This window comes from Ailuropoda melanoleuca, chromosome X (assembly GCF_002007445.2).
Source record: "Ailuropoda melanoleuca isolate Jingjing chromosome X, ASM200744v2, whole genome shotgun sequence".
NCBI lineage: Eukaryota > Metazoa > Chordata > Mammalia > Carnivora > Ursidae > Ailuropoda > Ailuropoda melanoleuca.
Window position 1 is genome coordinate 34,888,303 of NC_048238.1, and position 18,355 is coordinate 34,906,657.

At 40.5% G+C, this 18,355-nt stretch overlaps 1 protein-coding gene across 2 annotated transcripts in view; it reads right to left on the reverse strand.

Moving 5' to 3' along the window:
* MED14 (mediator complex subunit 14) overlaps nt 1-18,355 on the reverse strand; it is a 66,423-nt gene that overhangs the window by 13,398 nt on the left and 34,670 nt on the right. For both annotated transcript variants that reach the window (XM_034649777.1, XM_002913484.3), the window contains exons 15-23: nt 18,209-18,343; nt 15,029-15,105; nt 9,278-9,438; nt 9,041-9,187; nt 8,297-8,388; nt 7,197-7,349; nt 6,610-6,879; nt 3,152-3,292; nt 1,464-1,575 (exon numbers count right to left, since the gene is read on the reverse strand). In XM_034649777.1, the coding sequence (XP_034505668.1) occupies nt 1,464-1,575; nt 3,152-3,292; nt 6,610-6,879; nt 7,197-7,349; nt 8,297-8,388; nt 9,041-9,187; nt 9,278-9,438; nt 15,029-15,105; nt 18,209-18,343 (1,288 nt within the window). The remainder of the gene's footprint in view (nt 1-1,463; nt 1,576-3,151; nt 3,293-6,609; nt 6,880-7,196; nt 7,350-8,296; nt 8,389-9,040; nt 9,188-9,277; nt 9,439-15,028; nt 15,106-18,208; nt 18,344-18,355) is intronic.

Here is an 18,355-nt window from a genome sequence, read left to right on the forward strand (position 1 = left end):
GGTCGGGGTGGGGGTGGGGTGGTGGGTGGGCAGGTGTTTGGAGTTGAGTCTCAGCCATTGTCTACACATCTACAAGGACATGCTGACTAGACAGCTGGAAAACAAAGGACTCAAATTCAGGGGAGAGGTCTAGATGGCAGATAGTAAAAAACCAAGAGCAGTGAGCTTAAAGATGGGATTTAGCCATAGGACTAGTTCCAACTGAGGATCAGGAAAGGGGGAACCATGCTCCCCAAACTACGAATAAATGTGACAGGGAGACGCTACATTACCATCACTATCCTCAGTATTCACGTTTCAAATTCTCTACTACTACCTAAGAGGATTTCGTATTTTCTACGTTCTATACCTAATGCAGTGCCTTACGTGCAGTATGTTCATCAACTTGATCAACCTTTAAGTTAACCTTTAAGTGTCATGTTTATAGATATTCAGCTGCGGGTTTGCTGTGGGGATTAAATGGATAAAGTGCTCAGAAGACAGCCTGGCACACAGCAAGGACTATATATCTGTCCGCTACTATAATTATTTCAAAATTATTATTTCTACTTCCTTCTACATAAAACCTCACTCATATCCTAGAAACACACGCCCCGTGGGTTCTCTGCCCATGTCTCCTGTTCTGCTCCTTGCTCCAGGCAGCTCGGCAGGGGCTGAGCTCACCCACTCAACTCAGCCTTCAATGACCTTCAGTGACATGACAATAACTTCCAAATCTTCATCTGTGGTTCTGCCATCTCTGCTGAGCAGGTAAGGGGTCATCTACCCAAGAAATCTGATACCTGTCTTCCTTGCTAGACAATACGCTTGAGAGCGGGACTGGTATCTGGCTCGCTGCTGAATCCCCAGTGCCATGGAGCATCTGGCCCAGGGCAGGAGCTTAAGTGATACCAACAAACTTCAGTTAAAAGTAAAAATTAGGCATCCTCAAGCAATTTTATAGTGCAGTTCATGGGGCTGCCAACAAAGCCATTTTGTTTGGACAAGCAGGCTGTGCACTGGCCCGGTCTGTGGGGCCGGGCCCTTTCATATACACCAGGGCTCAGCAAACTTGTTCTGTAAGGGGTCATCCTAGCAGGAGAGCAGCTCCCGACACTGCATGAATGCGTGTGGCTGGGCTCCCACAAAACTATAAAAACGGGTGGTGGGCAGGACTCGGTTTGTCGGCCCCTGACACAGATCGTGTTGTGATCAGCACTCCTTGGAGCTGTGCCGTGAGCCTGGCTCTGGGTGACAAAACCTCCACTCAATTCAGACCTTTTAAAGCGCTCCCGAATCACGAACGCAGGTTTCACAACCCTGCCATAAGGAATGAATGGCAGACACCTAGCAGATAAGGAGTGGTCTCTGAAGGTCTAGACTATATGTGTGGCGCTTGTGTGTGTGTGTGTGTGTGTGTGTGTGTGTGTGTCTGGGTATGTTCTGGATGTATGCTGAACACAAGAGAATAAGTAAAGTCTTACCTGGAGACTGTGTGTGCATCATAGAGGGAGACTGATTAACTGTGCTGTGGTAAGATGCAGGGGGCGAAGTAAGGGGATAAGCACCTGATGATCCCGGCTGTTTGGGAAATGGCTGAAAAGAAAAAAAGTACATGTTGTTCAAACGGCCATGTGCGTATAGTATATCATATAGACAGCATAGCACACGGCTGAAGCGTTAACCTTTACATAGTTCACTGGTTACCAAACAAGAATCCTGAGATATGAAAATGTGTAAAATATGCATCAATAACACAAGTTTTTAAAAACTTTCAAAATGTTTAAAAAACAGCAAAAGAACTCACTCCTGACCTTGTAATACCATTGCTTATATCCCTGAAGATGTTTTTTGCTTATTTTATCTACCATATCACTGATTTATCTGTACTGTTTATCTACCATTTCACGGATTCTAAGAGTCTTCCCCCACCCCTTTAGCATTTCTGAAATCAGGGTGTATCTTTCAATTCATGACATAGTTTAACCGGCAGTGCTGTTTCTGGCAGTTCATAAAAAGTAGTGCATTTTACACTTGGTGGAGTTTTTAAAGGCAACGAAATACAGTAGTTTAACCTGAACTCTCCTCACCTTTACCTTCATCTCCAGCAATGAAAAGCCTAGGACAATGTAATCCTTCCTAGTTTATTTGAGGTACAAATCACATATAGTAAAGGACACAAAGTTTAGAAAACGTCCAGTCTGATGAATTTTTACAAATGTCACCGCCACAGAGATCGAGACACTGAAGAACACTACCAGTGTCCCGGAGGCCTCCCTCATACACCTCCGAAGGCTTTATCACCTCCCCAAAGGTGAGCACTATTGTGACCTCTGTCACTCAAGCTTGATTTTGCCTGTTTTCACATTTCATATAAATACTGAATGTACTTCTTAGTGTCTGGCTTCTTTTGTTCAACATTATGTCGGAAAGATTCACCATGTAGTTACATGTAGCAATAGTTTGTTTTTTTCATTTCTGTAAAGTATTCTGTTGTATGAATAGACCCAGTTTATTCACTCATTCTCTTGCTTGATATGTGGATTAGTTTACACTTTTTACAGAAATAACGTTCCTATGAACATTCTTGTGTTTTTTGAGGCATTTCTGTTGTACATATACTTAAGAGAATTACTAAATCAGAAGTATGCCTAATGTTCAGATGTAGTGCTCTAGAATACTGCTGAACACCACTGCAAGGTTGTTATACCGTTTTATGCACCCTCCAGTAGTAAATGAGTTTCAGTTGCTGCTAATACCAAATATTGCCAAGAATGATCAATTTTCTTCTTAAAGCCATTTTCGTGAGTATGGAGTATTATAATGCTCACTGTGGTTTTAAGCTCTATTTCTGTGATGCCAAATGTTGTTGAACACCCTTTCTGAGCTTACCGGCCGTTTGGGTATCACCCTGTTTTGTGATTACATGGCTGCTCACCTCACATCATTTTAAGTGCACGAATCTGAGGTTAATGCTACTTCTGGTACTGTTTACTTGACATCACTAGAATCCTCTTTCTCTCCCTCTGTCACTATTTTTTCATACGGACTTCCTGGACACCTTGGGCCCACCAAGGACCTCCTCACCTTTCAACAAAGATGCTCAGACACCTGAAGAACCCATTAAGTGAACGCAAATGTGATACCATTTGGAATTTCAGCTAGACGTCACCTGTTGCTGGGATGGTGGCTGGAGCTGTGAGATTAAAGAATCCATCATATCTCCTCCTATGGGAGAAGGGGGATTATCGTCCTCATTTACAGACCTTCTTCGAGCATCCTGATTGCTGTCAACAAACATATTCAGGAATGTCTATGGATATAAACAGGTAGAATTCAGATTATTTTACTCAACTTTATAAGATATTTTTAATCATTTAGACTATTTTAAGAGAAACAAATACACTACGCCCATCTCTAAAACAGAAGTCTGGTACACAGCCACTAGTATGAGGACAACCTGGAAGATATATTGATAATTTTAAAGGGGGGAAATTGAGGAAACTGGTTAAATGCAACAACAGAAACAACATCTAAGTTAAAAATCCTGTCAGTTAAGAAGTATTGTGTAAGTACAAAGCTGAAGAGAGAAGTATACCCTGGTACCTCCCCACACCAGGGCAAAGTATTTTCGTATTAACTTCTGAACCAGAAATGCAGGAAACAAAAGAAAAGTTGTATGTTAGCCATCTAAGTAATTTAAATGACTTGGGAAATTTCCTATTTGGTGAGAGTCCTCACTTTGTAAGCTAGAAAATATGACAGAGGAAAACTGAATACAGAAACTAAGCCATCTTTCCTTTTTTTTATCTTACATGACTGAAATCTTGAACCACCAAGAGTGGGACAATCTCATTTTATGGGATATGTCATCAAAAATTAAGCAAGACTACCAGAGTTTGTGTCTCAAGCATTCTCTTCCTTTTAATACTCTCCATCTTCCCCATCTTCAAAAACATAGATCAAAAGCTTACCAGATCACTCGAAAGCTTTTACAAGTATATTGCCTGATTTCTAAAAGATGATGGATTCACAACACAGATTTTATCTTTTCCCAGTACCCCACTGAAACTCCTAAAAAAAAATTTTTTTTAAAGCAATAAGTTACAAATACAGAAAGAATGGGAGAAGAAAAAAATAGCAATGAATTCTGGAGGCTGCGGAGCAGATGGCTGAGTGGTAAGTGAACTATGCAATGTGAGGAAGTTGTATCCTAAAGCTAGCACTGGGAAAAGCCAAGAAGCAAAGCTATTTCCGTCCAGATCCTCAAGACACGTAGGAACTGGCAGCACTAGACATCTCTGGAAGTGGGGATGAAAGTGGGACTAAAAATAGGACTGGTCGAAAGTCTCTTTAAGAGACACTGAAAGCCTCCCAGAGCCTCTGTCACTCTCACTGAGTGAGGTTGACTTCTACCACTCTGGTGGAGGGTTTTTGACTAGGGGGACTCTAGCGTCGATCGAGAGGAATGCCGTATTAAAAATGAAGATTGTGGGGCACCTGGCTGGTTCAGTCAGAAGAGCATGCGACTCTTGATCTCAGGGTTGTGAGCTCGAGCCCCGCGTTGGGTGTAGAGATTACTTTAAAAAAAAAAAAAAGAAGATTAAAGTTTACATACTGAATGTTAAAAATAGTAGTTTCCTTCTCTTATTTGATTTGCCAAAAATTGGGGGCCAGATGCACACCATCTATGCAGAGACTTGAATACTCCTCTCTTGGTACTCATACCAGCCCAACAAAAAGACCTAAATCTACTGACACTGGGAGTTACCCAAAGAAATGGCCCAAGCAGAACATCCTGCAATGAAGACCACAGTCAGCAAGTCTCACTTTCTAGTAAGAGCTGCGAGTTAAGAATCACTAGTATGAAAGAGATCAAAACAACAAAAAAGCAAGGTGCATGAAATGGAGATTATGTAGGAAGAAAAGGGGTAAGAAAAGATAAGATAGTCATATATAACAAAGATGTCATAAAATGAACACTTAGAAACAAAAGAGAGCTCCTGGAAATTTTTTAAAAGATGGCAAAAAAAAAAAATTATCAAAAATAGAAAGACTGAAAAGGAAAAAATGAGGAAATCTCCCAGAAACAAAGGATAAAAACAGAAAAGATAAGAAAATTGGAGGATAAGTCCAGGATACCAAACTTCAGAATAGTAGCAGTACCAGAAAGAGCTAACACAGAAAACAGAGAAGAATCGAGAAATAATACAAGGAAATTCCCAGAGCAAAAGGATTTAAGTTTCCAGAGTGAAAGAGCCTACTCAGTTAGTAAGGTTCAAGAACTGGAACGAGATTAAACACCTCAACAGCCACAGTGGAAGTTAGAAGACAATGGAGCAACGTCTTCAAAGTTCTTACAGAAAATGACTGTAATCTCGAATTCTACACCTAGCCATTCTCTCAATTAGATGAGGGTAAACAAAAGATGTTTTTAGGCACACAGTCTCAAAATAAGCTCCCACGTACCTTCTCCCAGGAAACTACATAGAAGGTATTCTACCAAAGCAATGGAGTAAATCAAGAAAAAGACCTGTGGTCCACGCCATAGGGCATGCCACGCAAGAGAGAAGCCAAGGACTCTCCCTCTTCCCCATCCTTCTACAGCTTCCTAAATCAAGACTGTGCAAAGGGTCTGGGGCACTGCCATTCCAGATTGGGAGGCCAGAGGGTTGCAGAAGAGATTTCCTCAAGATGAAACCAGCGAGGTTTCTGATACGTGAACACACTAAGGGCAGAGTTACATATATGGGAGAGACTTGAAGGTTGAGTTAGTGGTAAGTATACAGAAGTTAAGCAAAAAAAGTAAATTAGTAACCCCCAGGAAAATAAAATGTTGAACAAGAAAGGAAAAGTAATTATAGTAAGCTTGGAGGACAGTGTTTACATATTTATAATAATGAGAATACTGAAAAATCATGATCACAACTGCTACCTAACCGTACTGCGAGGATAGGAGGAAAGAAAGAAGGTACACTGGGAGCAGCCTGGGAGGACAAAGAGGCATATAAGAATTAAAAAAGAATTAAATCCTCATCTTCCATTGTGAGGATCAGATAATGCCCTCAACTAAGAAGTCCACAAACAGCAATGTAAGCATGTTATTTAGAGATAAGGATGTAAATACCAAGAGAATCACCATCTAAGAGTTGAAAACAGAGCAGGAAAATGGCAAGCAACTAATTTTCAAAACAAGCCTTTGGAACTATTTGACTCTAAACTGTAAGCACATACAATTGAGCTATTAAACAAGAATCTGCAGGGATTGTGGCCCAGGACCCTACATTTTAAAAAAAACTAGATGGTTAAACCGATGAATCAAACTTTCTCAATAATTGATGAGAAAGACATTGTTGAGGTTCCTTAAAGTTCCAACTAGCAAACAGGATTCTCTTCATATCATCCACCTTTATGCATTACAAGGAAAGGAGATTTTATCATCTCATACACATAGGCACAGCGCTTTATAAGAACTTCCCGTTCCTTCGGAAGGACGCTGCAGAGGTGATAAACTAACATAGCTGCTTATTAAACAGGAATTTGTTGCTTTTCCCCATTACTTCCCCCTTTTAAAGGAATTGCTTTAGAGATATTTATGTTTACTTATGCTAGAATAGTAAAGGCAGTTACCTTTAGTCCGGGTGCAGGATAAAAACCTTCCACTAACTTGCTATTATCAAAAAGACTATAGGCACCATCCCGTATTGCTACCACGCCTCGGCTCCGGCAGTAGATGTCGATGCAGTACATGTTCCTAAAGGCCAGTCTGATGTGGGTGGAAGACTGTGGCAGGATGGAGAAGCACTGGTAAGCAGTGTTGGTTCTCTGAGTCAAGCCCAACATTGGCACAGTAGGGAGTTTGTTGATGGCATTTAACGGAGCCTGAGTATCAAAGAGTACCTAAAAGGAACACACACAGTGAGGGCAGCCTGTTTCCGTGCAAATGCTAAAGCCGTAGAATGTTCCATGTCTAACAGTCATAAATGAGCCAAGGGGTTCCTAGCACATTCCATACACCTTCCTCTTGAAGAGAACGCAAACTACATCACTGCGTCCACTTTGAATCAAAGCAATTCCTCCAAGAAGACTGCGAAATATAAAAGACAAAAACACGCACCCTTGCCATTGAAGACAAGTTAAGCCCACGTGATTTTTTGTTTTACATGAGACTAACACCAACGGAGTCATATTTTTATACAGAAAATAAACTTCATTACCTGTAATAACTGAACCACATTTGGTGTCTTGTTGAACATTTCCTGAAGCTGATGGAGAATGGTATTGTGACAGTTACTGCAACCTGAGTTTGGGCCAACAGTGCCCAAAGAAATGTGAAATTTCTGATGTATGGAATTCCACTGGATGCTAATCTAAATCAAAGAGATTACATGTTTCAGAAACGGAGAAAGTAACAGATTCAAGTAGAAGAAAAAACAATGTTTAAATAGTAGGGCAAAATGCCAAAGATCTACACGAGATCTTTTTGGAAAGCCAGCCAGAAGGCGGGCTCTGTAAGTGCCGGAAGTGCTGTTACTATGGAGTGGTACGTCCGCAGGGTAGGTGTGTATCAGCCCACTTCCACCAAATAAAACAGAAAGAGAAGGTGCTAAATCTGGATTAAACTTTATTTGAAAATTATCACTGGTGTTTATAACTTTTCATTTTTACCTAGGATTGAAGAAAAGTCAACCTCTATGTGAGCACTGTCAAAAGGGAAAGGAAACCACTTCCAACACAGATGCTTTCGGTTTATAGATTCTAAAACACTCAATTGATTTCTGATATTACTTGATGTGGAAGAGTCCAGAAAGAAGCCAGCTGGCTGAATCTTTACACTGAACTTCTAGGACTTTACATATGGAGTGGGAAGAAAATGAGGAAACAGAGATTACGGGGAATGCCTTTAAGACTGAGACAGGATCAAACCATGTTAATAATCATGTGACCAAAAGCATAAACATACAGCATTGTTCAAAACCATTCATAATCTTCATTATAGCCATCATGTTGCTAACCAGATCTGAAATCGGTAAAGAAAAAAAGAAAAACAAACACCAAAAGTACATTACCTGGTCCAAAACTCAACAAGATTATATACCCCCATCAAAGAGGGTGTAATTTTCACTTTCGATTTTAAAGAGTTAAGCATTATAGTACGCTAGTCTACTATATATCAAAGTATTTAAAATTTACCATTTTAACCCTCATTTTTACTTGAGTCCTCAATTATTTCAAGGCAGTTTTCATAGCTTTTGAATTCTTGATTTTTAAAGGATTTATGAGAGGAACTTCAGTTTTAATTAGTTCATAGACTTACTGAGCTTCCCTTGGTGGTTCCATAACACAAGATAAGTTTTCGGTAATTATAAACACGGACTTCTGAGAAAATATTTAGATGAGCAGGTATGTCTAAAGAGAAAGGAAGCAAAAAGGAGATTAAGATGATGCATGCAAAACTTTAAAACACATATTTGAAGAAGAGGGCATCTGTGCAGTATCATATGCCTAGCTGGAAAGATCTCTAGATACATAATTTCGGTAAAAAAAAATTAAAAATAAAAAAAGGAAAGCGATGGCATAGACAGTGGGCTTCCATGTCCACTTCCACAGAAGGGGTCCTGGGCAGGGGCAGAGATACTGAAGCAGTATAGCACAGCAGTTAGGAGGTTCCAATTCCAGCTCTACCCTTTCCTAGCTGTGCGACCTTCAGCAAGTTGCTGTCTCTGTGACTTCATTTGAGAAATGAGGAATAACTCACCTACCTCATAGGGTGACTGTGAGGATTAAATGAGTTAACACAAGCAAACTGTCTGTTACATTGTATGGCACATAGTAGACTCTCAATAAATACTACCTATTATTATAATATGGTAGAGCTCAGAGTAAAAATTTCTGGATACATAAGAAACTTAACAGTGGTTGTTTCTGGGGAAAGCCTGAGGTAGAAGGGAAACTTATTTTTCATTAGATATTCTTTTGAAAAAAACTTTTTTAATGATGTTTTACTTCTTCAGTTAAAAAAGGGGGGGTACCCCCCAAAAAGGAAGATTATCACATGTACCTGGTAGAGAACGTGCAAATTCCAACACACACTCATATAACCGTGCAATGCTATTCCAGTCATTAAGGAACATTTCAACCACTTTTCTACCACCAACCGGTTCAGACAACAGGTTTTCATATGTCAGATAAACATGCCTCGATGGCCCTATAGGATTAAAAAAGAGGATTAATAGCTATCAATACTAAAAAGAAAACCCCAGAAATACGCAAAGACAAAGTGTGTGAAGCATCTCACCTTGTTCCCTAGTAGAAGTGCCATTAAGCGGACAATTCGCAAACACTAATTCCGCCACCCACGTGCGGTTATTTCTACCTTGCAATCGGAAAGTGCAATCAAGAAGAGAGCGGTCCAGAGCCTTCTGGGTTTCCTCATTCACACCCTTACAGGGAGGAATTCTGGCAACGAAAGACAGCATATCAAGTGTACTTTGCATCACAGAAAGACAAGAGCACAATCTACACAACAGTCAGGGTATCACCTTAGAGCTGCCGTTCAAGCTCCACTACTAGGCTCATTCTGCAAAAGAAGGAAGCGATTCAAAGCAATTCATGGCAATTCACAGCACTGAACCCACTTCTATTCACATCAACACAGATCAGGACCTCTTGCTTTAACAAAGTATTTGTCTCAGTGTTTTAAAAAAGTGTGTCTGTCTTCATCCTTATTCCTATTTATTAGAAACACTATGATTCTTCAGAGTGAAAATCAAGGATATTGGCTTTCTATGAAATCTACCTAGAACATCCTTAAGGAAAAGCTAAGGGGAATAGAATACTTGTAAAACCACTCTTTGAGAACAGAATGATACAGTGGAAAGAACACAGGCTTTGGAGTCAGGGACCTGCATTCTAATCCTGATCCAGCCACATTTAACCTCTCTGAATTTCAGTTTCCCAACTACACAATGGAGATAATTACCTTATGGGGTCACTGATTTTAAAACATGACAACACCGTACGTAAAGTGCTCATGGCAGCTGACATAATAGGTATGCATGTATGTTAGTTCCATTTGCAGTAAAACCAAGTCTCACTCACTGATGCCAAGGTAAAATGCCAGGTTTATTATCTCTCCTCCCCCTCCTTCAGTAGAGGTAACACTCATGTGATGAAGCTTTGCATGTATTAACTCATTTAACATTACTTTCACTTAAATATATCACATATAGAAAAAGAATGTATTAGCTTTGGTGTTGTAAAATACCTACCTATCCATTTTCCTCTTACAGCTTTATGGCCTCTCTTGTCATAAAACATTATGAAGTAATATATTTTCACTGTTTTTTCAGTAATAGGTGACATAATGAGATAATATATTTTTTAATTACACATTATCCTTTAACTCCTAGGGAAGATGGCTTAATTCTCAGACTTGGTATAATGATTACCTATATCTAAGTCTAACAACAATTGGAAATATGGAATCTTGATTCAGGCCTCTTATTCAGAAACACCTAGAATAGGATTTCTCAACCTCAGCAATATAGACACTTGAGGCTGGACAATTATTTGTTGCGTAGCCTTGGCCTCTCCCTACCAGATGTCAATAGTATCTCCCACCCCCTCTTCTCAGTTAATGATCACCAAAAATACCTCCAAACGTTGCCAAATGTCCCCTGGAGGGCAAAATCACCCTGGGGTTGAGAACCACTTGCCCAGAATAAACAATCTAAGAGGGCAAAAGAGAGACAGAGATTGCAGACGATAAAAAAAATTTCTAGGGGAGAAAACAGCTAGACAGGTTGCATAAAAAGAAAATTAACATAGTACTAAAATTTTCTCAATTAAAAATTCCACCACAGCCCCTCTCAAATGTATAGTTTTTTTTTGTTGTTTTTTTTTTAACATTTCAAAAGTTAATCTTTCAGGGCGCCTGGGTGGCTCAGTCAGTTAAGCATCTGCCTTTGGCTCAGGTCATGATCCCAGGGTCCTGGGATGAGCCCTGCATAGGGCTCCCTGCTCAGCCAGGAGTCTGTTTCCCCTCTGCCCCTTTCCCTACTCCTGTGCTCGCTCTCTCTCAAATAATGAAAATCTTTTTTTAAGAAAAGTTAATCTTTCATACTGCGTAATTTTTATCACTCACTACCAGAAATGTCTAATGGTATTTGGGGTAATTACAGAAATTGCATACATTGCATATATGCTTGTCAATTTCGTAGGTATACAGAGGACTTTTGCTTATCCTTATCCCTAAACCCATAGAAGTTATAAAGCAGCCAATTCAGATCGATTTTTAAATCTTGGTTTTAAAAATATAAACGCAGTCCATTATCTTCCTTTCACATAAATAGGTGTTTCATGAAATACATCTGGTTAGAAAATGAACACATAGAAGGCAGCATGTCTTCAGGTAAGAAGAGTAAGACTACTTTCAATTTATGCTCTGAGGGACAGTATGACCCTAACACTGCATTCTATGTCACCTGCTTCATCTAAGATACTCAAGTAACTGGCTCAGCTTCAAAGAAACTGTAAACTATTTAATTGCTTTTACGTTTACAAATGTATCAGAGTAAACTACAATTGTAACTTTAATCCTCCCCCATGTGAGGAGGAAAATGGATAGCTCCCCAAAAGGAAACCTTTTGAAACAAAATTGTTACAAACTCAAGATACTGCAAAATATATATTATAGTCACCAAATATGAAGAACTGATGAAGATGTTTCCTGGACAATGGCTTAACCTTATCTGAAAGTTTCTACCAATCCAAAAAACGTTTTTGATCTGAACAGCTACTCCTGACTGATGTTTCTCCCGTAATTCTGAGTATGGGAAGAATGTAGGAACTGGGCTCTGGTCTTCCAGGGCAGATGTGTGTTAGCTCTACTCCTTTTTGGCCACCACTGTGTGCTGTATGTCAGTTTCATTCTGAGGGATTTTACAAACATCAGTAACCACATTATGGCCCCACAGTGCACAAGCGGGGAGATCACTGAATGTGCTAGTAAAAGAAGTGCAATTGTGCCCACAAGGAAAGTGAAGAGGGTTTTATAAAAGTTGCATATGCAAATGCAGAAGGACTGAGTCACACAACTGACAGAAGCTGAGTCACAAACCTTGCCAAAAACCAAATGCGCCTATGCATTATTTGCATAAGCTACAAGAGGCAAAGAAACACAATGGACATGAAGGAAAAAAACCTCGTGGATGTAAATAGCAGACCAGCACCACTGCCCAGTAGTGTAAGGTTAGTTCGGAAGAAGGTGGGAAGTTTGCTCAAGAGCTCAAATGTAGGCACTGCGAGCATGCTGCTCTTGAGACCTGAGCCATTTGTGTTGTCGGATCAAGGCTCTTTGGAATCTACACAAGGCAATAGGCCCGTGAACCATAGCAGTCTCAGGGGTTTACCATGATAGTTTCACAGATCCTTCAAGGATGACTGCTCAACAGTCTCAAAAAAGATAAGCTGAACAAGAACAGAACATATTTTTAACAAAGAGGAGAAAAACGTGCTCAATTTTAAAGCCTTTTTTTAAAAAATGCCTCTGCCTATGTAATATGCAGTCTTTTTTTTTTTTTTTTAAGATTTTATTTATTTATTTGACAGAGCCAGCCAGAGAGAGAGGGAACACAAGCAGGGGGAGTGGGAGAGGAAGAAGCAGGCTTCCGAACAGCGGAGCAGGGAGCCCAATGCGGGGCTCGATCCCAGGATTCTGGGATCACACCCTGAGCCGAAGGCAGACGCTTAACCACTGAGCCACCCAGGCGTCCCTCAATTTTAAAGCTTTGATGTATCAATTCATACTCCCATTTAGTATTAAAATATCTAGGAATAAAAGCTTAAGACTTTCTAAAGATTAAATGCATTAGAGCAATTATATACTAATTAGACTTATGCCAGATTTTAATTTAGTAAAATCGTGTTTAGACATTTATTGTTTTACTGTTTCCTTCTTCATTTCTACACCCTATCCCCATAATCTTCATAATGGACAGCAGGTACTAGACAAACTGATTATCTTTAATTTATCCATTTCTCTGTACTCTTTCAAGTTTTAAATAAAGAAAATAGCTAGGACATAATAAAGACTTTTTAAAAATTATTATTAAATGAAGCTTAAAAAATAGGAAATGCTTCCTTCCTAGGTAGGACTATAATATTATGGGTTCTCTTGAATTCAAGAAGGAAGGGGATTGAAATTTCTTCATAAAAATGCTGAGAACAAGATATTTTAAGACTCCTAAAAACATGAAAAACATAACTAAGAGAACAGAACACAAATGTTACATTATCTATTTATCTGCAGTTGCCAAGAAGAGTGAAAAGATTAAAAAAAAAAAAAACCAAAACACAAAACCTCAAACCGCTATACTTTAGGCAGAGGTAATTTAAAACCAAAAGCCATTAAAAGTATTACATTTTCTTATTGATTTCCATTACAAGACCAGCTCTCTCTCTCCCAAGAACTTTTTGTAGAGATGGTGTTCGGATAGCCAGGAAGGGAAGCTATCCTAGTTCTTCCACTCTGTCTCAAGTGAGCACCTTGACACACGGGTGGAGCGCGTGCTATCTGCTAGCCCTTCCCATCTTCCACAGAAACCAACTGATCCCCAAGTAACAAAACTCCAAGCTCCGCTGGCAGAGCTGCCATGTCTTGGTAGTCAGAGGAATTCGATAAAGAAAAACTGCTTCAATGATTTGTATTATTAAGCAACGTCTAAGAAACAATACAAACGCTCACCCTACCCCACCCCCCAAAAACTGTTTTCTGCATCAGAAAGGTTGATCTCGTAAACGGCACGCTAGTTTTGCACGTCCATCCTGGTCGCCTTCCATAGCACATGCACCATGTTGTCTTTCCTTCTAAGCATCCTTTGGCCCCTGGTCCTTGATCCATCTAGAGCCAAGCCCTCTGCATACTCTTTTCCTGGCCATCTATTTAATATCCCAGCTCAATTACCATCACCTTGGTGATGACTCATTGACTTCTTCAGCCCAGCCCTGTCGCCAGAGCTTGAGATCCAGCCCTACCTGGCCAAAGGGATATGTAGGCATCTCACCTTCAAATCCACATCTTCGGTGCCCCTTCAAACCCACATCTCCGGTGCCCCTTATCTCAGAAAACACCACAATCACCCATCCCGTGCCCAAGATAAAACCAACAGGCACCTGCGCCGTCTTCTCCTCTTTCTTACCTTCAGCATCAATCTCCTCACCAACCCCTGAATATTCCATTCCCTAAGTCCCTGTGGAAACTTCCCAGGTCTAGGCTGCTAACAACTCACGTGAACCACTTCAGCAACCCGTTTCACCAGTTGTCTCGGTCCCCTCCAACTGATTCTCAATATGGCTTTCAGAATGAGCTTTCAAAAACACCTAGCTAATGATGTCAGTTTCTGCTTCAAATCGCCTAATGGCTTCTTACTGCCATTAGGATCAAATCTACATTCCTTAAGGATACTTACAAAGCCCTCCAGGATCTGACCCCTTCCCACTTACAGCTCAGCTCCAGCCTCGTCTCTCTCAATTCCTGCCACTCTGACCTCCTTTCAGTTCCAGGGCACAGAGCTTGCTTGGAGGAGAGAGAAAGACCTTAGCAGTTAACCCTTCTGGTCAGCACTGCGCAATCCGCTCCCCTCCTCAAATCTCCCTTTCCTCTCACTAATTCTCACCTCTCCTTCAGTCCAAATACAACTGGTACTTCCTCAGGGATACCCTTTCTGGCTTCTGAACTAGCTCAGATCCTCCTGCTACATAAACCCACAGCATCCCGAAGGGCCTTAGCAGAATTCAAGACTGATACATGGTCACACTGAGTAAACATCCATTAAATGCAGAGGAAAGACATCCTAAGATACCAAGTGGTGCTGGATCTCCACTCAGCAGGTGAAAAAGAAGCTTCCCCCAGACCACAGTAATTCTGTGCAGAAATCCGTGACATCCACAGGTGAACTCTGCTTTATGCTATGTCACGGGAGAGGAGCAGCTCTGGCACCGTGGCTCTAATGTGCGGCACTGAGAGAGACACAGGACGGGGACTTACTTCAGTAAGCGAATTGCGTGGCTGAAGCCATCACCTTCCATTTGTACTCCTTGATGGGGAATCTCCAGGTTGGACAACTGGTAAGAGAAAAGCAGGTAGATGAGACCACCAACTTTACAATGGAAACTACCTTTCCTAAGTACTAGTGTCTATTCTCATGTCACCTATTCTAGGGCCACTCTGTTCCAAAATTACAACATTAGACATGCACGCTGTCCTCCATCATCTGATTTACTGGGCAACTATATTAAGTCCTGTGAAACCCAAAGATGACCCAGAGCTTCTAGTTAAAAAAAAAAAAAAACAACAAAAAACATCTCTGGGTGGCAAATCTTTAGAATTCTGGAGACTAATCTACTTCGGCAGTGAGCCAAAAGTCAGCCAGAATTAATCCTGGTGGTTCCAAATGATGCAACTGTAAGATAAGACTGGTTTTCTTATATCTTTCTTAATTATGTCTGTTCAAAACAAAGTCTGAGTCATAGTCACACCCCACTTTTAGTCACAAACAATAGCTTTTAGTGTGTAACTTTTCTGGAATACATTTTTAAAAAATATTTTATTTATTTATTTGAGAGAGAAAGAGAGTGAGTGAGAGAGAGAACACACAGGCAGGGGGGAGAGGGAGAAGCAGGCTACCCGCTGAGTTGGGAGCCCAACATGGGCCTCGATCCAAGAACCCTGGGACCATGACCTGAGCCGAAGGTAGATACTTAAACCAACTGAGCCACCCAGAAGCCCCTCTGGGATGCATTTTTAACAATTAAACTACTTCCTGTGTGAAACCCAAGAAGAAAAGATTTCCAATTTATGCATTTACCCAATGAGACAGCTTTCCCAACTGGAGGACTCAGAAAGTGAGTTAAACAGATGAAGGTAGTAGGGAGAGTGTCTGAGACCCTGTCAGTGAAACTGCAGGTTATGTACATAAGCCAAAAAGTCATATGATGCTCTACCAAAGAGAAGCTTGCCTTTGGCACGTATTCCTAGGTCTTCTATGGCAGGCTATTTATTTATACCCACCTTGTTCCAGAAAGGATTTAAAGCAGCCCTAAGTATTTGAGCCCTGCTCTTTGGGCCTGGGAAGGGCAGAGGTTTAAGAAAAATAGCTGCTGGGGCACCTGGGTGGCGCAGTCATTAAGCGTCTGCCTTCAGCTCAGGGCGTGATCCCAGCGTTCTGGGATCGAGCCCCACATCAGGCTCCTCCGCTAGGAGCCTGCTTCTTCCTCTCCCACTCCCCCTGCTTGTGTTCCCTCTCTTCTCGCTGGCTGTCTCTGTCAAATAAATAAATAAAATCTTTAAAAAAAAGAAAAGAAAAAGAAAAATAGCTGCTGACCAAATAGGCCATAGTTCAGATTCAAAAGGAAACCAAATGTAGGAGGACTCAGAAACACTGTCTCTGTCCTATGGATCAGAGATATAAACATCCCTGGTAAGATTAGACTGAGTTATTCACATCTGTACTTCAGTATGAAGTACTTTAGGCAGAAAATGCACTTGCTTTTGACTTCAACGTGGCTTTTTCATTGAGAGAAGAAAAAACAGGCTGTTTAAGAGCTTGAGTGGGTTCAACAGAGTACTACTATACAATGTTTTTACATGTCCTATGTGTGCAACAGGTATAGGAGCACAGGGAAGGGGGACAGAGAGGACTATGTCTACAGGTGTTAGTCTATATGGGCACTACAAAGACAAGTTTTTCCAAGTTTTGTGGGTGGTGAGGGTGGAGAGCAGGCAGGGAGAGAGACATCACACTGTCCCTGGGTACCATGTAGCCTCACTTCCCACTACAAAGGTAGTAAATGAATGACATTCATGTCATCAATCCACAGGGCACAATAAAAAAGCCCAAGAACACAGTCAAGTAGACAGGAAGCATGGACACTGAGTAGTTTAGGAGCTATGGCCAGTACCCAGACAAAAAGACATTCATCAGCTCACAGTTCTAGGAGCTAGGACATCAAGGACATGAGTATCTATTTTAGATGCCTGTTTTTGGGCCTCAACTTCTCTGGGCTACTCCTGTCCTTCATAGTTTAAACCTTAACCTCTGGCTTCAGACCCTGAAACCCTACAAAGCAGGGGTCAGCATACAACAGCTCATGGGACAAATCCGGCCCAATGACTGTTTTTGTAAATAAAGTGTTACTGAAACACAGCCGCACTCATCTGTTTTAACATCAACTATGGCTGATTCACACTACAAAAGCAGATCTGAGTAGCTGGAATAAGAGACCATATGAGCCACAATGCCTAAAACACTATCTGGCACTTTACAGAAAAAGTTTAGCAATTCCTGCTCTAAAGCATGAAAGTGTTCAACAAGTCTTCCCAAGACTATCATCATCAGTTTCACTGAAGTAATTCACTTCCACATACCCAGGTCTCTTCTTAAACTTTTTGTTTTTTTTTGGGGGGGTATCCTCAGTTGTTTTATTCATAAATATTAAAAAAAATTTTTTTATTGTGGCAAAAGTCTCCACTTCATTCCCAATAATTTACAAAGGGGAGGAGTCTTACAAAGTCTTATATTCCCTTAAAATAGAGGGAAATAATTAAGGTTTTGGTGTATCCCTTTAAAGGGATGCCATTCCTTAGCCAAAGTCCTTTTTGAAAATATAAAAATGCAGGTTCTGTTACCGCCCTTTACTCTCATGTTTGGGGATCATGCTGGATACAACTGTGTATTCTTGAAAGACACTAATTCTATGTAAGTCTATTCCTTAAAAATTGGGTTTAATATTCTTTCTGACCTGTTTCTCAGAAAGGAACCCAGTTTTATTAGTGTATAAGCAATATGTATGGCTTCACCAACTCAAAAATAAGCCACCCCTTTATCAACTAACCACCTCTAAGAGACAATATTCCTACTAAGAGGTATGCAAGTAAGATGTTAATACTCAAAAGTTGTCCTTTTTTTTTTTTTTAAATTAGGAAGAATTTATTTTCCATTTCTGTAAAGAGCAGAACGCTCACAATTTGGAAATCAGAAAGACAAAATAATGTCAGTCATGTTTTACAGGTATACCATGAGATGCTGTAATTTCAACCCCATCCCTCCCAAAATGAACAAAATCACAGCTATTCTGGTTCTCCTAATGGAATCCATGTAGCTTTAGCAAGGCATTTTAAAAATTACTCTTTTTATATAGCGTACTCAAAATTGTTTCAAAAAATTACCTCCAACCGAAGTCCTACGAATGGCATATTTGTATCACACATAGCAACAAAGTGAGCTAGAACTCTATTGAAGGCACACATTTCTCCTGATCGTTTGGTTTTCTTGGGTTCTACTGGACATGGATCATCAGACAGCTAGAATTTAAG